Genomic DNA, 23,510 nt, shown 5'->3' on the forward strand with positions numbered 1-23,510 from the left:
TTTACTGAATTTAACACCATCACTTTTGTTTCACTGCTTCCTTTGGACAAAAGATGGGAAAACTTAATAATGCTAGTGTGGAGATGGCAATTGTTTTATCTGGGAAGTCTGATTTCTGATTGCCAATGTTCTGCCTTTCTTTCCACCATTTTCTGCTTTCTTTTAGATGGTTTGGGTTCTTTTTCTTTCCATGCAAAGCTAAACCATTTAAAGGCTAAAGTACCTGTCAAGAAATCATGTACGCACATACGCGCACGAGTGGTAGTGGTGGACAGTGGTATTTAAGAGGCACACAGACAGATACATGTATACACAGGCAATAGATGGATGGTCGCTGACATTTCTGTCTAAACTGGAGAGAGAATCAAGAGTATTTGGCAATTACCAACAAATCAACATTATATGGCAAAGAATATCTGTTTCATAAGATTTGTCTAAATAACTGAATAATGTTTAGCATTGTACTGGATACAAGCTCTAGATATGTGAATGGTTAGTGATGCTATGGCAAAGAGGATCGTAGGTTCTCTGTTTCCTTAAATGAGTCCATAGGCCAATCTTCAGACAGAATTCTCATTTAAAGCCTTGACAAAATGGTTATGTGTAACACATAGACACGATGCTAGAGATAAAGGTATTGAGTATTACGATATAAAGATAGATACTGTCAAATATTTCTCACCATTATTAGTCAATGTGCTGCAAAGCATATTGATGTTAATGTAAAACAGAAACACAAGCACATTCCATTAAGTTAACTCTGAAAATAGTCAATTTTAGCTTTTTAATACTCCAAGGTGGTTATTAGTAATTTAATTTCCTTTTCATTAACCGTTATCTGGAAGACAATATATTACTAGCCCTGACCTCTTCATGTGAGCAAATGTTTAAATCTAGTCTGATTAATTCAGCTGTTTAAAAAGGGAGAAATGACTTGGCTTTTAGCTATCAGAAGGAATGAGGCTTGATGTTGATAATGACTGAATTTCTAATACTGCAAATTGATTGAATGCTGCAATTACAGCTCGCAGTAACTCAAGGAAATGGGATCGTCCCTCTCGGCCAAACACTTCTCTTTATTTAAAGCAATCCAATTTGCAAGGATAATTATATATTAGCGTTTTTTCTGCAATCGGAAATGAACACAGAGATAGAGCAGGCCAAGTGCAAGCACGTTATTGCTGCAAATTACTTGATATCTGTCTCTTTTCACATAAAGAGAAAATTGGGCAATCAATTAGCTGAGAGAACTGCAGAACAAGTGAACAATTCTGGAGGCCTTTGGTAGCTGCTTGTTATTGTTTAGCAGCCTTCCTAAGAGTCTCTCAGTTCCTAACTTTATCTGCAATGTATTCACATTCTCCACACCCAATAATTACATAGCGAAAACAAAGGTAAATCAGAAGAGCCTCTCCAAGGCGACATATGGCAAATTTACTCCCCATACACAACCTTATAAGCAATCTTTCACTGGACTCTTCCCCTGCTGGCTCAGGGAATCAATATAAAATCAAATGTGGTATGGAGATGGACGAACAGGCAAAATGAAGGTTGAGTCCTTCATCTATGCTTTGTTAACTGATACTTAATCAATATAACACAGAAGAACACAAATGCAATAGAAGCACAAAAATATTCAACTAGCAGAATCATCAAGGGAATTGGTCCACTCTGTGCACAAAGAGGAAATAATTGTCATTTTTTTAATGTTACTTATATTTTAGCACCAGATACAGTATGATTACAAAACTCTCTTGACCATTCCACAATCTGAATATCCTTTGGTATGTGAAGGTAGGTTTGTTCTGATAAAATATCACTTTATCTATGCAAACACAAGAGATTCTGCACATTCTGGAAATCTAGAGCAACACACACACACACACACACACACACACAAATGCTGGAGGAACTCAAGTCAGGCAACATCTAAGGAGGGAAATAAACAGTAAATGATTCGGACTAAGAGCCTTCATTAGAGCATATAAGTCCTGATGAATGGTCTTGGCCCGAAACATACGACTGATTATTGCGCCCCTCCCCCCCCAATAGATGCTGCCCGACTTGCTGAGTTCCTCTTGAATTTTGTGGTTATCTATACAAGTTCACCAAGCTTAACTTTGCTGGGCTATTGCTGGATTACATGTGTCATGTTGGACAAATATGCAACTGTGAACCAATTTCCCAAAATAATCTTCACTACAAGTCTTTTCCCCTTCAAGATTTGTTGATTATATAGAACGTCAACATAGAACAGTATAGCAGAGTATAGCCCCTTTGGCCTAGGATATTGGAGTGTCCTTTTAACCTATTCCAAGATCAATCAGACCCTTCCCTTCCACATAGCCTTCCATTTTTCTTTCATCGACGTGACTACCCAAGAGTCTCATTAATTTCCCTAATGTATTTGCCTCTATTACCATTCCTGGCTGTGTTCTCCATGCATTTACCCCTCTGTGTAAAAAGCCTACCTCTGACATCCCACCCTATTCTTTCCACCTATCAACTTAACATTATGCCCTCTGTATTAGCCATTACCAACATGGCTACAGAAAGGCACTGGCTATCCACTCTGCCACTTATCTTTATACAATGCTATCAAGTCACTCTGATCCTCTTTCACTCAAAAAAGCCTCAGCTTAATCAACCTTTCCTCATAAGACATGTTCTCTAATCCTGGAAGCATGTTGGTAAATCTCCTCTACACCCCCTCCAAAGCTTTCACATCCTTCCTATATTGAGGTGACCAGAACTGAACACAATACTCTAAATATGGTCTCATCAGAATTTTATAGAGCTGCAACATTATCGCATGGGTCTCAATTCCCGCACTAATGAAAACAGACCAAATGCTTTCTTGAATACCTTATCAATTTGCGCGGCAACTTTGAGTGATCAATGGAAGTAGAACCCAAAATGCCTCTATTCTTCCACACTGCCCACTCACTAGTCTATAATTCCCAGGATTATCTCCATTAACTTTCTTGGACCAGTGAAGAAGATTTGCCATCCTCCAGTCTTCTGGTTGTACTACTGTGGCCTCTCACTTCCTGTAGTAACCTGGGGTGTATCCCATCGAGTCCAAGGAAGTATTTTTTTTAGTTCCTAACATATTCTTTCTTAATGTTGACATGTTTCAGCATATTAGCCTGTTCTACAGTGACTTTACATTCAAGATCCCTCTCGCTGCTGAACACTGAAGCAAAGTATTTATTAAGCCCCTCTTCTGCCTCATCTGACTCCAAGCACAATGTTTCCTCCTTTATCCCCAATCTGTTCTGCCCTCACTCTTGTCATCCTCCTGTTCCTTACAAACATGTAGAGTGCCTTGGCACTTTCCTTAATCCTACTCAAAGGCCTTCTCATCTCCCCTTCTATCTCTCTTAAGGCCCTTACTGACCTCCTTATAACTCTCAAGAGCCCCATCTGATCTTGGCCTCCTAAATCTTAATTATGCTTCCTTCTTCCTCTTGACTAAATGTTCCACTCTTCTTGTTAACCATGATTCCTTCATTCTACCACCCTCTCCTTGCCTTAGTGGAACAAGCCTATCCAGAACCCTAAGCATCATTATTATCCCTCCCTCTTAAGTACTTTCTCATATGATTTGCTCGTATACTTATCCAAAGTTACGCTAAAGGTCATAAACTTGGGGTCACTGACTCTGAAATACTCGCCCACCCAGTGATCTATCACCTGACTAGGTCCACCGCCTAGTTCTTAAATCCAGTATGGCTTCTCTTCTAGTCAGCCTGTCTGTACACATATTGTGTCAGGAATCCTTCCTGGACACACCTAGTAAATCCTGCCCCATCTAAAACTCTTGCACTAAGGAGGTGCAAATCAATATTAGGGAAGTTGAAGTCACCAATGAAAACAGCCCTGGTGCTTTTGCAGCTTTCAAAAATCTGCCTATTGAACTGTACCTCAGTGTTCCTGTTTCTATTGGAGGGCCTACAGAATACTCCCAATAGCAATAGGGCAACTGACAGAAAATTTTTGATATGATTATCCAACAATGCTATCATTGAAGTATGTGATAAATAAGCTGACAGAAAGCAAAACTGACCATGCACTTCATCAATCCATTGATACTACAAGCCCAAGTCTTGTAGTATTCCCAGCAGTGATTAGTAGAGAGCCTCTTAGCACATCGCCAAGAAAATCACTTCAATTTGGCATCAACTCCCTACCTTGTTTTGCACTGCCATGCGGTGCTGATGCTGGTAGCCTCTGCAACCTGTGTTTGCTGATTTGCACGAGCCCTTTGCCAGGTGTCCTTTTTAGAACAGGGGTTGATTTCCCATGTACTGGGCTTTTCTTTACAAGTAAGTAACGACTTTTCATAACCGGGAAGCCACCAGTGTTGATCTTCTTCTCAGTCGGTGAGCTAGCAAGAAATGACATTAATATAAATATAAATACTCTGAAGTGAAATCATGCAGTGTAACTAGTAAACATCATCACTTCTTTGGATGCAAGAATATAGTCAAACTAAACTAGAAATACTCCCAATCCCAACGCAAGATATTTCTGTGTTGCCTCTCACAGGATCTAAGGGAACACTTTGTTAGGCACAGGAGAGATTTGTTCACCCGAATTTGCCCCAAGACAGCAAACACTTCCTCTGCTGTAATCTGTGTAGGGTCCATGATCTCACTGCTGCTTTGCCTCACTTTTATAGACTCTGTGTCCGTCTCCTGACTAAATATAGATGCAAAAATAAAAACACAGTTAAGATCTCATCCATGTCTTTTGGCTCCATGCAAAGATTACCATTCTGATCTTTCAGAGGACCAATTCGGTCCCTTGCAATCCTTTTGTTCTCAACATATCTGTAGGAGCCATTAGAGTTCTGCGCCACCTTGTCTGCTAGAGCACACATATGCCTTCTCTTAGCTCTCCTGATTTTTTTTTTTCTTAAGTATTCTCTTGCATTTCTTTTACTCAAGTACTTTATTGCTCCTACCTGCCAATACCTATTATGCATCTCCTTTTTGTTTTAAAACCAAGACCTGAATATCTCTCAAAACCCTAAACCTTTTATGCTTGGTTTTATTCTGAAAGGCACATACAAGCATTGTATTCTCAAAATCTCATTTTTGAATGCCGCCCACTTACCAAGTATACCTTTCCCAGAAAACAGCCTGTCCCAATCCACACTTGCTGGATTATTTCTGATACCATCAAGATTGGCCTTTCTTCAATTCAGAATCTCAACCCAAGAACCAGACCTATCCTTTTCCATAATTACCTAGAAACTAAAGGCATTATGATTGCTAGATGTAGTGTCCCGCTTCTCAAACTTCTGTCATCTGCTGTGTCTCATCCCTAATAGGAGATCAAGTATTGCACACTCACCCACTGGGACTTCTATGCACTGAGACATTTTCCCTTACCAGTAATGCCACCCCTCCCCCTTAATCTCTCCAGCTCCATCATGTCTAAAATAACGGAACCCCAGAATATTGAACTGCCAGTCCTACCCCTCCTGCAACCAAGTCTCACCAATGGATACAACATCATAATTCCATGTATTGATCCAAGCCTTGAGTTCATCTAACTTTCCTACAACTTGCACTAAAATATATGCAACTCAGAACATTAGATCCACCATGCTCAAGCTTTTGCTTCCTGACATTGGTTGAGGTTAAACATCTGTCCCCACAATCACACATTATTAATGGTGATGACACTCTTGTTCCCTCCCTTTGCAACTGAAGTTTAAACTCCCGCCCATGTAGTATTAGCAAACCTTCCCACGAGGCTATTAGTGCCCTTCCAGATCACGTGCAAACAAATGTGCATATGTTGGTGTCCATATTACAAAAAAAGACAAAGTTTTGCAGTTGCAGTTTTCAGGCTGTGTAAAAATTTCCTGCTCAGAACAATGATTGGTCCGCGCAGCTGTAAAAAAATAGTTAGAGGGTAGGTTGTTTCAGGAGTAAACCCCGAGGAAAACTGCAGAACTGAAGTCCCTAAGGCAGTCCTCTATGCTGATACCAAACTGTATTGGTCTCTGCCACTCCTTTGGATTCATCAGCTACGTGTAGAGGGGGTGCCTGCTACATGAGCAACAGCTTGCTCTGCATATTGTACTGCCCTGGCTTGTGTATCAAGCTGGGACACAAAATCCATTGTCGACCCCTGTGGAATATCTGCTTTATAGTGAGACCACTCTAATTGGTTTTGTAGGAAGTACCAACTACGAAATTCATTGCCATCTCTCCCCCATTTTCAGTTTTCCCTATTTAAAATATTAACAAACTGTAGTGAGTCATTGTTATCGGCTGTAGAGAATGTGGAAGATGCTGCAAGCATACATTTTTTTGAAAAATATGTAGCTCAATTAGTAGAAGTCGAAGAAATTCATGCTAAAACACAAATGTTCTGGTGTAGCTACATATTCTGGTGAGTTCTATCACTAAAACTTGAGGGAAACCAAACCCAATGGTAGAACTACAAGATTAATTACTATAATCTGCAGAATTTGGCAGAACAATGTGCAGACAGGTTTTAAGTGTTGGTAGAAAATGGCATTGCCTACAGAATATGGATCAATAACCAGAGGCAATAAATTTAAAATTATGAACAGAAAATTAAGAGAAGCAATGAGGAAAATTGCATTTGGCATCCTCAAGAATCCATTGCCTATAAAAGATGCTAGAATCCAATTTCATAAATATTTTAGAAAGGGAATTTGACAGATAATCAGAGGTGCGGAACACGCAAGCATTTTCTTTTACTGTTGATGCATTAGGTGTTGTCACAGGCACGGCCAGTATTATGGACAGAAGTTTGCAGAGCCAATCATCACTCAGATTTCTAAGAGCTAGTAGATGCATGATATTCAACACTATGCATTCCAACAATGACTTGTTGATCTGTCAATTTCCACTCTGTTTTCTACGCATTAACCAATCCTCCGTTTAAACTACAATTAAAGCACCTTGGCACACAAGCTCTAACATATGAAACCCAATTCCTAGGTCAGGAATGGACATATAACCAGAATAAAATCTCCAGAACAACCTAAGATATAGAAACAAGAGTAGGCCATTCGGCTCTTTGTACCTGCTCCATTATTCAATAGGGTGATGGGTGATCTTTCACCTCATGGCCATTTTCCCGGCATTAACTCCATATCCCTTGATTCCATAATATTTAATTTAAAAATTATCATTTTATGGCTTAATTCAATTAACTTTGATTTCAAAAACTTCATTATCTTTTGGGCAAAGCAATTTCTTCTCACTTCCATCTTGAATAGCTGACTCCATACTTTTGAGAATATAACACTGTTAGAGTGAAGGGCAAGGTTAACAAGATTAGGGAACTGTGTTAATAACAAAGGATCCTGAGGGTCTGGTCAGGGAAAAGGATGCACATGTCAGATATAAGGAGCTGGGATCAAGCAAATCCCTTGAGTGGAGTAAAGGTGGAAATCAGGAGGACAAAAAGAAGATAAGACAGCTTTGGCGAACAAGAAAAAAGAGAACCTAAAGAGATAGGCAAGAACAAGATGGCATGTAGGGAGAGAGTAGGTCTCCTTTAAGGTCAATGTGATTGTCTATGAGTTAAGTGAAGAGAAATCTGAGGATTAAAATAAATACTTCTCATCTGTATTTACTGTGGAGAAAGTCAGGGAAGAGAACAGTGCTGTCTTGAAAAGTAAAATAATACAAATATAAATAAATGATAAAAGAAATAAGTATGTACATTACAAAAGAGGAGCACTAGCAATGTTAAAGTGCATAAAGGCGGATAAATTCTTAGAGCCAGACCAAGTGTATCCCAAGACATTGTGGGAAGCCATGGATAAAACTGATGGGGTTTTGGCAGAGAGACTTGTATTATTGTTAGCTACAGGTGATGTAGTAGACGGGGGGGTCTTTATTTAAGAAGGGTTGTAAGAAAAAGCTAAGGAACAAAAGACTGGTGAGCCTAATGATGAGTGGTATGAAAGTTACTAAAGATGATTCTGAGTTAAAGCTCTACTTGCATTTGGACAGGTACGTTACAAGACTAAATCTCTCTTATCAAGGATTGATAAGGGAAAGTCAGCATGGTATTTGTGTGTGGAAATGGTGCGGCACGAATTTGATTGAGGTTTTTGAAGAACTGACCAAGATGACTAATGAGGCAAGGCAGTAGACATTACCTATATGGACTTCGGTAAGGTCTTTTATAAGATTGCGCATGGTAGACTGATTGAAAGGTTAGATCATATGGCATTCAGTGTGAGCTAGCCAAATGAACAAATGTTGCCAGTGGCCGGATTAAGAGGGTGGTAGTAGAGACTTCTGTTTAAGATGTGAATACTGGTGTGCCACTGAGATCCATGCTGGTTTTTGAATGAGAATGCAGGCGATTTGTTTAATAACTTTGCAGATGACACCAGTGGACATAAAAGATGACCTCAGATTACATAAGGATCTAGATCAGGAATTTCCAACCTGGAGTCCACAGTCCCCTTGTTTAATAGTATTGGTCCATGTTGTTAAAAAAAATCTAGATCAACTGAAAAAGTGGGTCAAAGAATAACAGATGGAATTTAGTTCAGAAGTGAAAATATTGTACTTAGAAATTTAGAAATTAGATGAGGAGGAAATTCTCTAGCCAAAGGGTGCAAATTTGTTGCAACAGAAACCAAATCACGTGTATTTAAGGCAGAGAGTGATAGGTTCTTGATTAAGTATACAGGGTTAAGGATTACAGGAAACAGGCATGTGAATGGGTTTCAGAGAAAAAAAATCAGCCATGACTGAATGGCAGAACAGACTCAATAGGCCAAATGGTCTAATGCTGTTTGTATATCTTACTATTTTGGGAAGTTAAACTAGGCCAGGCCTTGCACAGTAAATGGCAGGCCCGTGGAGAATTCTGTAGAACAGAGAAACTTAAAAGGCACGCTTGGCTTCATTGGTTCGGGCACTGAGTACAAGAGTTGCATTGTCATATCACAACTGAGGTGGTGACACCACATTAGGAGCCTCATGTGCAGTTATATTCATCGTAGTTTAGGGCAGATGCGGCGAAGCATGAAGGGACGCAGAAAAAATTCATAACGATCTTCCTCAGACTGGAGGGCTTGAGTTATAAAGGCCAGAATGGATAGGCTGGTGCTGCTTTCCCTGAAATATTAAAAGCTGAGGGGTGACTTGTAAAGGTAAATAAATCATGAGGGACATAGATAAACTGAATGATCAGTTTTAAACTACTGGGCATAGAATTAAGAGAGGGAAAAGATACAAGTGTTACCTGGCAGGTTTTTCCCCTACAGGCCATGCTAGGTTCATGGAATGAGCTGCCATAAGGAAATAAAAGACACATATAGGAAAGGTTGAGGATGTGCGCCAACTCAGGCAAGGCAACTTGCCATCACCATGTACCAACTGGGCCAAAGTCCCTATTTCTTTGCTGTATAATTTTGCGACTTTTAGATATTATACAACATTATAATGAGTTTATAGTGAGTCCAGCAAGTTGAAATGAAACTTGGCGAGTTAGAACTTGGCTCAGCAAATTGACAGGGAGGACAGCAAACATTCCTGATGCTGAACCAACAGAATTCCCCAAGGCAGAAAGAGGATTATTAGAGTGCTACTGTATTCCTGATGCAGCCTTAACAGGGTCTCAAATAATTAGAGCAAGAAATCTCTACTCTTTCCCTAGAATTTTATCTTAATTAAAGCCAACATACTGTTTTCCTTCTTCAATGTTTGCTGTATGTGTATGTTACCTCTCAGTGATTCATTAATAAGGATACTCAGATCTCCTTGGAACCAACTACTGAAAAAAAGTGCACCATTCGATTTTTCTACCAAGGGGGATAATCCTATATTCTTTCACACTATATTTCATCTGCCATGTCCTCACCCATTCAGTCAGTCTGTCTATATGCTTATTACCAATACAGACTGTGAAAGGATGGAGCCGCAGCACAATTCCTGTGGTACCTCACTGGTACTTGCCTCCAAAATTGAAAATGATCAGTTCACTGCTACTCTATTTGCTGCTGTTAACCACTGCTCAATCCACATCTCGAATGCCATGAACTCCAATTTTACTAAAAAGCTGAATGTTTAAATACACCCATCAGCCACCATACCCTTAGATTTTGTGCCAATTAACACCTCAAAAAAGATTGTTAAACTGGATTTCCCTTTCAAAAAACCAATGTTAGGTTTGTTAATTTCCAGCATTTTTTCCTCAGTTGATGTCTGGCTAATGAGCTTACAGGATAACACAGCGACATGGCAAGTGGTACAGCTGTCATATAGGTCTACAAGCAGTGTTCAATCCAGGTGCTGTGTATGTGAAGTTTACATGGGTTTCATCTGGCTGTTCCAGTTTCCTTCCACTTCCCAACATGTGCTGTTTGGGTAGTTAGTTAGCTAGCTACTGTATGTTACCACTAGTGTAGTAGGTGGAGGCAAAATTTGAGAGGATAAAAGTTACAAGGAAATAACAGAGGGCATGGGACTGATATGACTGTTCTGGACTCAATGAGAAAAAAGGGCCTCATTTATGTTGCAAATAATTTAATGTGAATAGTTCTATTGTTTCTCTCTCTCACCTCCCCCCATTAAGGAAACTACCGTAGATTCCGGACTACAGAGCGCACCTGATTAAAAGCCGCTGGCTCTAATTTTAGAAATAAAATCAATTTTTCACTTGTACAGACCGCACCGGATTTTAGGCCGCACCGGATTTTTGGCCGCAGGTGTCCCACGTTGTAATATGAGATATTTACACAGAAAGATATTACACGTGAGGATTTTTTAACTTTTAATTAAATCCATATGGTAACAAACAAATATATATTGCAAATGCTTTTTTTCGAACCGTGCCTGTAATACGGCTACTTTTAAATATACATACGTATCGGTAACACAAATTACGTTGCATATACTTTTTTACTGAACAGCACGAACAACATTCCAATATCTCCTAGCGACTGGTAAAAATATATATACTGCAGCCTACCAGGAAAAGTTATTGATCGCCTTTAACTTAAAAGCAGCATTTTCGCTCGGGTCTAATGAGCTCAGCTAATGTGCTCGGGTCTGATGTGCTCGGGTCTAATGAGCTCGCGTAACGCGATCGGGTCTAATGAGCTCGGCTAATGTGCTCGGGTCTGATGAGCTCGCGTAACGCGATCGGGTCTAATCGGGTCTAATGAGCTCGGCTAATGTGCTCGGGTCTGATGTGCTCGGGTCTGATGTGCTCGCGTAATGCCCCCACCTTCCCGTTTATCGCAAACCGGTATTTTTCCCACAAGACGCGGCGAAACCGGGTGTGACGTCATAGCATCCCGCGATGTAGTACAGAAAACAAATATAGTTAAAACACTTCTAACTTTAACTAACAAATGAATTACTAAGCGAAAATATTATAAACTAAGTAACTGCCATAAAGGCAGCACAATGCTTTTCTTCGAGTGTTTTCCATGTTGATGAGGGTGAGTACAAATGACTGATTTACAATAATTTAATTGTGAAAGTGCGCTTGATTTATCGTACAATTTCATTGGACCTCTGTGAACTACTCATCAATTTTATTGGTCTACTGTTACGAGGCAAAATGTTTACGAGGCGGCATGAAAAAAAACCATGTATTAGCCGCTCTGGATTAAAGGCCGCAGAGTTCAAAGCTGTTCAAAATGTGGGAAAAAAGTAGCGGCTTATAATCCGGAATCTACGGTACATTTACTACTTTCAAATCTCTGTGAACCATTCTAGAACCCATGGATTTTATTTCAAAGATGACAAAAAGGCGCATAGTCTTTCCCAAATGCCACTTCTTTCAAAACCCAAGGAGACAGGTCACTACATAAAGAACAAAGAACAATACAGCACAGTACAGGCCATTCGGCCCACAATATCATGCCGACCCTTAAACCCTGCTTCCCTTATAACCCTCCACCTTAAATTCCTCCATGTACCTGTCTAGTAGTCTTAAATTTCACTAGTGTATCTGCCTCCACCACTGACTCAGGCAGTGCATTCCACGCACCAACCACTCTCTGAGTAAAAAACCTTCCTCTAATATCCCCCTTGAACTTCCCTCCCCTTACCTTAAAACCATGTCCCCTTGTGTTGAGCAGTGGTGCCCTGCAAAAGAGGCGCTGGCTGACCACTCTATCTAATCCTCTTAAGGATTTAAAAACCATTTGTATTATTTTTTTCAATTTTTAAAAAAACTTCTGTCATTGAGCTTTTCATTTGTTCTAGACTGGAAATCCTATACTCTTTAGAAGTTTGTTTCTTTACATTAAAATGGAAACAAAAGATGCTTACTTTCTCTGCTACTCCTTAATCCTCAATATAGCCAAGTTTATTGTCATTTCGACCATAGACTGCTGGTACAGTACAGTAAAAACAAAACAACGTTCCTCCAGGACCCTGGTGCTACATGAAACAACACAAAACTACACTAGACCATGTGAGACAGCACAAGGCTACACTAGACTACATAAAACAACATAAAAACTGTACTAGACTACAGACCTGCACAGGACTACATAAAGTGCACTACAATAATAAACAAGACAATACGCACAGTAGAGGACAAATTACAATATAATAATAAATTATGTAGATGTCAGTCTAGACTCTTGAGTATTGAGGAGTCTGATGGCTTGGGGGAAGAAACTGTTGCACAGTCTGGTCGTGAGATCCTGAATGCTTCGGTACCTTTTCCCAGATGGGAGGAGGGATAAGAGTTTGTATGAGGGTTGTGTGGGGTCCTTCATAATGTTCTTAGCTTTGCGGGTGCAGCGTGTGGTATAAATGTCTGTAATAGCAGGAATAGAGACCCCGATTATCTTCTCAGCTGAACTCACTATCACTGCAGAGTCTTGCGATCCAAGATTGTGCAATTCCCGAACCAGGCAGTGATGCAGCTGCTCAGGATGTTCTCGATACATCCTCTATAGAACGTGGTGGGGGGGGGAGATGGACTTTTCTCAGCCTTCGCAGAGAGACGCTGCTGGGCTTTCTTTGCTATGGAGCTGGTGTTGAGGGACCAAGTGAGATTCTCTGTCAGGTGAACACCAAGAAATTTGGTGCACTTAACGATCTCAACGGAGGAGCCGTCAATGTTCAGTATAATTTCCCTCGTTACATTCTGGAAGGAATCACCATTAACTTTTGTAAATCTTTTCCTTCTGCAGAAATTGTTAAATATTTCTTATGTGTCACTACTCATCTTCTTCTTTCCCTATCAATGTCTTAGCCACACACGCTCACCCCACCCACACTTAATGAACAGTAAAAATTTCAGATCTTCAGACTTAATTCTTCTTTCCTTTTCAATATCTGAACCACACACCCTCCCCCTGCATTTGTTGAACTGAAAACTTGCAAATCCTTAGGTTTACCTATTTTTACCTTGTACTACCTGGGATGAAATGATCTGTATGGATGGCATGCAAAACAAAAGTTTTCACTGAACCTTGGTATACTTGACACTAAAATACCAATATACTGGTATTCTTAGCAAGGCTTTTCTTTGAATCTAATACCATTTCAATTCCTCTTGATCAGCATGTTTCCTGCATGTTTTCTTTTCTCTCCTTTAAAGGATATCAATGTGTAAAACTTAGATCAATACTTTAAATTAACTAGTAATAGTTTACTGTCACATCTTTTGATATGATTTCATTTACCATAATATACCAAAAAAGTGCCTCATAAAATTTTGCAGTTTGCTTCATTCAAATAAATAGATCAATTAAAGTATATATGTATATTAAATAAATTAAAAAGTTCCAAAAACAGAAATAATATATTTTTAAAATAAGTGAAGTAGTGTTCATAGATTCAATGTCCGTTTAGGGATAGTATGGCAGAGGGGAAGAAGCTGTTTCTGAATCGCTGAGTGAGTGCCTTCAGGCTTCTGGATCTCCTACCTGAGGGTAACAATCCTGGGTGATGGGGGACCTTGATAATGGACGCCACCTTTCTGAGGCACTGCTCCTTGAAGATACCTTGGGTACTGCGGAGGCTAGTACCCAAGATGGAGATGACTAATTTTGTCCTTTGTAGCTTCTTTCGGTCCTGTGCAGTAGCGTTCCCAACACCCACCACCCCCCGTAACAGACAGTGATGCAGCCTGTCAGAATGCTCTCCATGGTACATCTATAGAAGTTTGAGTGTTTTTATTGACAAACCATATCTCTTCAAACTCCTAATGAAATATAACCACTGACTTGCCTTCTTTTTAGCTGCATCAACATGTTGGGACTAAGATCAGTGGTCCTCAACCACCAAGCCGCAAAGCACGTGCTATCGGGTCGCGAGGAAACGATATGAGTCAGCTGCACCTTTCCACACTCTCTGTCACGCCCACTGTTGAACTTGAACGCATGCAAGGTCATTAGTCGGTCATTAACCTGCAACTACTCGATGAGTAAAAAAACAAACGTCGCTTGAGTTTCTTTGGAAGAGGTGGTAGGGACATAAAAGGCCTAACGATGATGATAACGCAGAAACAGCAGAGGCCGAAACTGCGGAAAGAAAAGCTTCCTTCAACAGAAAATACGACGAGTCGTACATAAAATATGGCTTTAATGTGACCGGTGACTCGCACGCTCCAAGCCCCCTGTGTGAGATATGTGGAGACAAGTTGTCTAATGAGGCAATGAAGCCCTCAAAACTGTTCAGCTTCTTGAGTCCAAGCATCCTGTACTTAAAGACTTAAGACAAACCCGTTGTTTTTTTTGAGCAGAAAAAACGTGAGCAAGCGAGACAGAAGCAAGTTCTGAGAGCCACCACCTCCACAAATGCTGCTGCTCTGACAGCATCGTGCTTAAGGCTGATTTATACTTGTGCGATTTTCACTTCTGTGTCGCTCTACGCCTTAGCGAGCACGCATTGGTGTGCGCCAAAACGCTAGTTGGCGGTGGGGTTTCTATGCCACTGTGTTGAGTTTCTTCGTGAGAGACATGGATGAGGAAATGCATTTCAAATATTTTCGCTTCAGCAGGTAGATTTGACGATTTGGTTCATCTATTTCACATTGGTGTACAGACATGGCGGAGAAGAAGCAACCAGAAATGGGTAGGAGGAAATGCGATGCTACCAAGCAGACCAATCACAGTTATTGTGGTCTGCGTCACCGCGACGTGCAAGTTACTTTTTTGGGGAGGTGCACGTCACCTTATGGCATAGGGTACGCGGTTCCTAAGGCATAGATGTGACGCACAAGTATAAATCAGCCTTAAGTGGCTAACCGTATTGCTAAGGCTGCTGCCAAGGACATGTGCCGTGAACTGTTGGGAGAAGCTGCAGCTAACAAGATGGTACAGCCTTCTCTTTCAGGGAAAAAGTCACCACTGGCAGCACACTTCAGTGACGAGGAGTGGATAGCAAAACTCGCTTATCTGTGTGACATCTTCAACCTGCTCAATGAACTCAATCTGTTACTTCAGGGGAGAATGACAACTGTCTTCCAAGTTGGCAGATAAAGTCTGTGTTTTCAAAGCCAAACTGGAACTGTGGGGATGGCGAGTGGACAGGGGCAGATTTGACATGTTCCCAACTTTAGCTGGGATTTTGGGAGAGACTGAGGCTGCACTGTCCTTCTCACAGCTGGTGCGCGATCACCTATCTTTGTTGTTGACAGAATTTGAGTGTTACTTCCCAACTGCAAGTGACCCAAGACGTGCTAAGGAATGGGTCTGTGACCCATTTGTGAATGTCCTTGGTGAATCATCCATGTCAGCGTGGGAAGAAGATCAACTCCTCGAGCTTGCAAATGACGGTGGGCAGAAAATTATGTTTGACGTAACACCTCTGCCTGCATTCTGGATCAAAGTCAAGGCTGAATATCTTGAGATAGCCACAAAAGCACTGAAAACGTTGCTTCCATTTCCAACATCATATCTCTGCGAAGCGGGGCATTCTGCAATGAATGCAATGAAAACTAAATTGTGGAATAGACTGGACATAAGGAACCCCCTTCAAGTATCACTGTCTCCCATCACCCCTTGATGGGACTGTCTTGTTGCAGGGAAATAAGCCCAGGGCTCCCATTGATTCAGCGATATTGGTGTGTTGCAATGACTTTATTTGTTCATATGAGGAAAATATGTGCTGTGTGTTTAATATCCAAACGTTACTTAAAAAGTTATGATGGTATTGACGTATAAGTGACTTATCACTATATTCATGTGAAGAAAATGTGCTGTGTGATTAATATTAAATTCGTTAGATAAACCCTTTTAGAAATTGAGTGTATTAGCCACTTATAAGTGACATAGTTGGCTTATCACCTATATTCCGGTTGTGATTAACACCTGCACCCTCCCCCCCACCCGTCGGCCAGTCCGCAAGAATACTGTCAATATTAAACCGGTCCGCGGCGCAAAAAAGTTTGGTGACCCCTCGATTAGATCCTCAGAGATATTGACACCCAGGAACTTGAAAATGCTCATTCTGTTCACTTCCGATCCCTCTATGAGAATTAGTTCGTGGTTTCTGCGTTTTACCCTTCATGAAGTCCACAATCAGCTCTTTCCTCTTACCGACATTGAGTGCAAGGTTGTTGCTGCGACACCACTCATCTAGCTGATATCTTATTTCCATCTGAGATTCTACCAACAATGATTGCATCATCAGCAAATTTACAGATGGTATTTGAGTTATGCCTAGTCACACAGTCATGGGCATAGAGAGAGTAGGGCAGTGGGCTAAGCACACACCCAAGATGCACCAGTGTTGATCGTCAACGAGGAGGAAATAGTATCACCACTCCGCACAGATTGTGATCTTACTGTTCGGAAGTCAAGGATCCAATGCAGAGGAAGGTCCAGAGGACTAGATTCTGTAACTTATCAATCAGGATTGTGGGAATGATGGTGCTAAATGGTGAGCTATAGTCAACGAACAGCATTGTGACATAAATGTTTGTATTATCCAGGTGATGTAATGCCACGTGAAGAGCCACCGAGATTACATCTACCACAGACCTATTGTAGCGATAGGCAAGTTGCAGTGGGTCCAGGTCCTTGCTGAAGCAGGAGTTCATCCTAGCCAGACCAACCTCTCAAAGCATTTCATCACCGTAGACGTGAGTGCTACTGGACAAGCCATTACGGAAGCTCACATTACTCTTCTTAGGTACTGGTATAATTGTTGCCTTTTTGAAGCAGGTGAAGCAGATCTCACTTCCAACCGTAGCAGTAAGAGGTTGAAAAGTGGCCTTCAATTCTTCCGCCAGTTGGTTGGTACTCTTATCAGGTACTCCATCGGGGCATGCCACCTTGCGAGGATTGACAGCCTAACATCGGTCTCTGAGAAAATCACTGGATCATCGGGTACAGCAGGGATCTTCCCAGCTGAGTTATATTCTCCCTTTCAAGGCCAGCATAGAAGGTGTTGAGCCCATCTGATAGTGAAGCATCGCTGCCATTCATTATATTGAGTTTTGCTTTGTAGGAGGTAATGTCTTGCAAACCTGTCAGAGTTATCATGCATCCAATGTCACCTCCAACCTTGCTCAGAATTGCCTCTTCGCCCTTGAAATAGCCCTCCACAAATCATACCCGGTTTCCTTGTACAGACCTGGGTCACCAGACTTAAATGCCTCAAATCTAGCATTCAGCAGGTGACGTACCTCCTGGTACATCCACAGATTTGGTTTGGGCACGTACAGCAAGTTTTCATAGGCACACACTCAACCACACAGGCTTTAATGATATCAGTAACAACTGTGGCATACTCAACCAGATTCAAAGATGAATCCCTGAATACAAGCCAGTCCACTGATTCAAAACAGTCACACAAGCGTTCTTGTGCTTCCCTTGGCCATACCTTCTTGGTTCTCACTTCTGGTGCTACAGTCTTCAGTCTTTGCCTCTCCTCAGGGAGAGGAAGTACAGCCAGGTGATTAGACTTCCCAAAGTGAGGGTGTGGAATAGCACAGTAAACATTCTTAGTGGTGGTATAACAATGGTCCATTGTGTTGTTTCCTCCAGTACTACAAGTGATTTGTTGATGATAATTATTTAGTCATTTTTTTAGGCTGGCCTAGTTAAAAGTCCCCCAAAATGATGAAGATATCAGAGTATGCAGTTTCATGCATGTTGATCCCAATGCTCAGATCATCTAAAGCCTGTTTGACATTGGCCTGCGGTGGAATGTACACGGCTACCAACACGATCACAGAAATCTCCTGCAGCAGGTCAAATGAATGGCACTTATTTAGAGATATTCCAGGTCTGGTAAGCAGAATTAGGACAATACTGATATATTTGTGCACCGAGTTGACCATGAGGCATACACCTCCGCCTCTGCTTTTGACAGACTTGACAGTCCTATCCTGATGGTGTATAGTGAACCTGTCAGTCTGAATCGCTGCGTCCGGTACGGAAGGGGTTAACCAGGATTCCATGAAACAAAGGATGCAGACGGTCCTAATGTCCCTCTGATACAGCACCCTAGTTCAGAGATCTTCAATTTTGTTTACTAAAGACTATACGTTTGCCAGCAAGGTAAATTGGTCTTGGGACTCTAAAACCCCATTTCCTTAAACACACTTGTATCCCTGACCTACAGCCATGTTTCCTACATGGAATGCACCAAGTACAGCCACAGTTGGCATTGTTTTCATCGGTTTTAAAGCAGTGATAGTTTATTCAACTGCATTAAGATATCTTTATTATCTGTACAGACCTTGGAAGCAGTTGTGATTCTCAGTTGTATCAGGCTGAAACAAGAATATTTAACCATATCTGAGCTCTGCTGCTTGAAATCGCCAGTTCATAAGGCATCAAGTTCAACTGGCTGGCCTAATTCACTGGCAATTTTTGAGAAATTAAATACAAATATCATCAATCGAAGGTCTATGTCCAAACTGCAGAATGGTTATGTGCAGCTAATCATCTGTACTTGTCACAGCCAGAATACAACTTGTGGAGCAGTACCAGCTTTTACACTGAAAATGGCAAGCCTACCTCCAGAACTGGTCAACACCTACTTCAGCCTTAGCACTTGTCAAAATTGCTGTAAGATTTTGAATATCTGTGAGTCACTTTGGCATTCAGAAGCTTTGGAAAATTTTCTGAAGCGTTGACAATTATATTAATTTAAATATATTTAGTCATTTGCTTCAAAAACTTAAATTGCCTGAAACGTTCCTATCTGTTTCAAAATGGATGAATTTGTGAAACATGATGCAGTTTTAGGAGGCTAAGCAAGTGCTGAAAGGAGTTTTTCCCATCAGAACATAGTCAGAAATTATAGGACCCTGGATCTTCCCTGAAGTTTAAGACCTGAAAATTCCCCTGGGTGAGTGCCAAACTGTCAAGGTACCTTTGTCATGTTAGAAAGTTATGTACTGCTCCTGTAGAAACTTCTCTTAATAGAAGATTCTGTAGCAGTAGAATGGTTAGTGTTTCATTACTATCACTATCATTACTATTACTATCAATTCATTACTATCCTCTAATGGTAATAACCTGTATTTCTATCTAAAGGCAACTAACATTGTAAACTTTTTTTAAAGTTTATATGTGGCACCACTGGAAAGGCCAGCATTAAACAGGCATTCACTATTTGTTTTTAATAAGATTAAGGTAAAGCCCCATTTTAAATTCCTGCAGTCTTTATGTGGAAGACATTATCACCACATTGCAAGTCAAGTTTAAGTTATTTTGAAGCTGCAATGATACATTTCCTGGCCAGAAGTGCACTTAACTTGAAGTTGAGTCAGTGGCAAATAAGGCAACTGCAATGTTAGCATTCATTTCGAGAGGACTAGCATGTAAAAAGGATGTAATGCTGAGGTTTTATAAGGCATTGATCAGACTGCACAGAATACTGTGAGCAGTTCTGGACCTCTTATCAGAGAAAGGATGTACTGGCATTGAAGGGGGTCCAGAGAAGGTTCATGAGAATAATCCTGGGAATGAAAGGGTTAACATATGAAGAGCATTTGATGGCTCTGAGGCTGTATGCAATGGTGCTTAGAAAAATGAAACCTATCAAATACTGAATGGCCTAACTAAAGTGAATGTGAAGAGGATGTTTCCTATTGTGGATGAGGCTCGGAACAGAGAGTATAACCTCAAAATTAAAGGGCATCCCTTTAGAACAGGGAATGAGGAGGAATTTCTTTAACCAGAGGGTAGTGAATCATTGCAACAGATGTCTGTAAAGGCCAAACCATTGGGTTTATTTAAAGTGCAAGTTGATAGGTTTTTGATTAGTGAAGGAGGGAGATTGTGGTTGAGGCGATAATAAATCAGGCTTGTTGAAATGGAATGGTAAAGCAGACTCAATTGGTCAAATAGCCCAATTCTGCTCCTGTCTTATGGTCTTATTGTGAAGTTGCACTTTATCATTTACTTGCACAGCATTTTTTTCCAGTAGCTTTTACACTTATTGTTTTACTTTAGTCAAGCTCACTGTACTGTGTAATGATTTGATCTGTATGAACAGCATGCAAGTCAAGCTTTTCACTGTATCTAGGCACATGTGATAATAATAAACCAACACCAATAAGGTGACAATCAATTAGCCTGTAATGACCAAATCAAAAGGAATATGCCAATGGTGAAAATTTTGGGTAACTTATGAGATCTATAGAAAACTATTCATCCAGAACTGCAGATGAAATATCTCCACTTTAAAGCCTAATTATTGCCCAGCTATTGAAGATTGCCCTTTAATTGCTTATAACTTAGTGTACCTAATACTTTTTCCAGAAGCTTTTCTAAAAGTTATCGTATCATAATCAAGGTTTCATAGATATCCTCCACTGCAAATGACCCAAGTACTTGGGTTGGTTCAGTTACTGTAGCTGACTAAAGCCAGCTGCCTTGTTGGGCCAGGAAATTACTAATCAAGAAAGTTACCATGTATAGAAACTCCTATGTCCTTGCTTTTTATGTTATTGCCATCCTGGCTCATAGATGGATGGATAGATGGATAGATGGATAGATGGATAGATGGATAGATGGATAGATGGATAGATGGATAGATGGATAGATGGATAGATGGATAGATGGATAGATGGATAGATGGATAGATAGATAGATAGATAGATACTTTATTCATCCCCATGGGGAAATTCAACTTTTTTTCCAATGTCCCATACACTTGTTGTAGCAAAACTAATTACATACAATACTTAACTCAGTAAAAAAATATGATATGCACCTAAATCACTATCTCAAAAAGCATTAATAATAGCTTTTAAAAAGTTCTTAAGTCCTGGCGGTTGAATTGTAAAGCCTAATGGCATTGGGGAGTATTGACCTCTTCATCCTGTCTGAGGAGCATTGCATCGATAGTAACCTGTCGCTGAAACTGCTTCTTTGCCAAACAGCATCTTAGAATTAAGAAACACTACACGTGCAATTAATTATATTACCGAGATAACTCTTTAGGAAAGAACTGCAGCTACTGGAAAAGATATGGAGGACCAAATTTATCATAAAACTGCAGAGATGTGCAAAAGCCATAGTGTAATGATAATGGAGAACTTCAATCATCTAAACGTGAACCAGGATAGCTACTCGAAAAAATATTAAGTATGCCAAGTTATATTCAGTCTATTAAAGTGCAAGTTTCAATAACTGGACAATAATTAGGCTTTAAAGTGGAGCTATTTCATCTGCAATTCAGGGTACAGAAGAAATGGGGTAACATAGAAATAACATAGAATAGTACAGCACATTACAGGCCCTTTGGCCCACAATGTTGTGCCGACCCTCAAACCCTGCCTCCCATATAACCCCCCACCTTAAATTCCTCCATATACCTGTCTAGTAGTCTCTTAAATTTCACTAGTGCATCTGCCTCCACCACTGACTCAGGCAGGTAGGGAAATGATAGCCAGAGTTCCATAATGGCTAAAAAGCTAGGAATATTATCTTTGAGTGGTTTTACTGTCAAGAATGAACTCATCTACTGTCTCACAAATTTCATGGGATAAGTAACACAAGTGTTACGACGGCCCAGCTAACTAACACAGAACCAGAATACTCACAAACCCTGATAAATAAAGATATGGTAGAGGACTTTTTTATTCTGATCTTCAAAATGGAAAAGCAAACACATCCAGATCTTATCATTCACAAGGAGATAAAACGTGACCTCAATGCAAGTCATAAATGATGGATCATCATAAAAGTAAGATTTGCAAGTGCGAACAGGGAAAGCCAATGCCAACAGTGTTCTATATGTACCAAAATGTTAGGAACACAATTTTACTTGGCCAGGGGAAAAAAAAGACTTTAGTGGGACACTTCTGAACAACTCGCATATGTTGTTTATGATCTTTTCTACTGGCATCCACATTACCATTGCAAATAAATTTACTGAAGACTACTAGACTAACTGCTGCCTAATCCATCTCATTATCTTCAATTTCCTGGCTTCAAAATAAAAATGGAGTTGGAAATATAGCTACAAAATAATGATAAAGATCTGAAGGCTCGTCAGGAAAAAACCTTGCAATCTGACAATCTCCAACCAACAGCATTTGGACTCTGCTCCCTCCATGAAGTCCACATAATTAGTACATTACCTTCTTGAAAAGAAAAGACCAGGCCAAATTTTATAAGAATGATCACAAAGACCCAGCAAATGCTAGGTATGTTTGGACTGGAAACTCCATCATAGATCAAAGGAAAAAATAAATAAAAATAAATCAGTCCACAGGACCCTGAACCTGATAGCAAAGGGCCAAGAAAATTCATGACCTAAAGAACATCAGCTTTGGTCTTGCTGCTAAAGGAAAGATGCCATTAGGATGAAAAATGTGATCCTGATCATGGTGGTGTGGGGGGTGGGGGCTAAGCAGCTGCTGCACCTTTGCCCAAGGGTGACCTGCAGGTTAGCGGAGGAAAGGAGGGCTTTAAACCTCCTTTGGTAGGGATTTATCTCCACCCCTCCACCCATTTCCTTCAGCAGGAACCTCAAATCACAAATGCCATGTGTGCAAAACCCTATAAATCCAAATTCACTGGTGGCATAAACAAATCAATTAAAGGTTTCTTCGCCAAATAGACGTTCTTAGCCTGAGGGCACAAATCACACACAATAGGTTCCAATCCACAGCCCATGTCATCTGCTTGCCCCATAACAGATACTGAAACAGACATTCTATTTTCAGTTTCATTAAAACAAGAGATTTCTAGGTAGATGATAGATAGATAGATGACGGAAACAATCTAAGATATTCTCAAAATCGTTTCCAAAAAATTCATGGGAATCTTCAGCTCATGAGGGTTTAAAATGAAGAATCATTTGGGAAGGTACTGAGAATTACAAGACCCAATTTCAGGAACAATGCATCCCTTCCCAAACATCAGCCCCATTATGCAGCTTCTCCCTTGTATGTGGCACCCTCTGCTGGCTCCAAAATGGCCTCACTGGTCATCTCAGAACCCCACATAAATAGACTGGGAGCAAGTCATCTTTAGCTCCAAGGGACTACCTGAAAAGAGGAAATTACCATGGGGCCTTCTTGATATATTTACATGCACTAGATAAATG

General features: G+C 40.5%; 1 protein-coding gene across 1 annotated transcript in view; it reads right to left on the reverse strand.

Moving 5' to 3' along the window:
• zc3h3 (zinc finger CCCH-type containing 3) overlaps positions 1-23,510 on the reverse strand; it is a 265,179-nt gene that overhangs the window by 235,669 nt on the left and 6,000 nt on the right. Inside the window, exon 3 of the mRNA XM_073048635.1 lies at positions 4,194-4,390. Within this exon, the coding sequence (XP_072904736.1) occupies positions 4,194-4,390 (197 nt within the window). The remainder of the gene's footprint in view (positions 1-4,193; positions 4,391-23,510) is intronic.

The sequence above is a fragment of the Hemitrygon akajei genome, chromosome 1 (genome assembly GCF_048418815.1).
Source record: "Hemitrygon akajei chromosome 1, sHemAka1.3, whole genome shotgun sequence".
NCBI lineage: Eukaryota > Metazoa > Chordata > Chondrichthyes > Myliobatiformes > Dasyatidae > Hemitrygon > Hemitrygon akajei.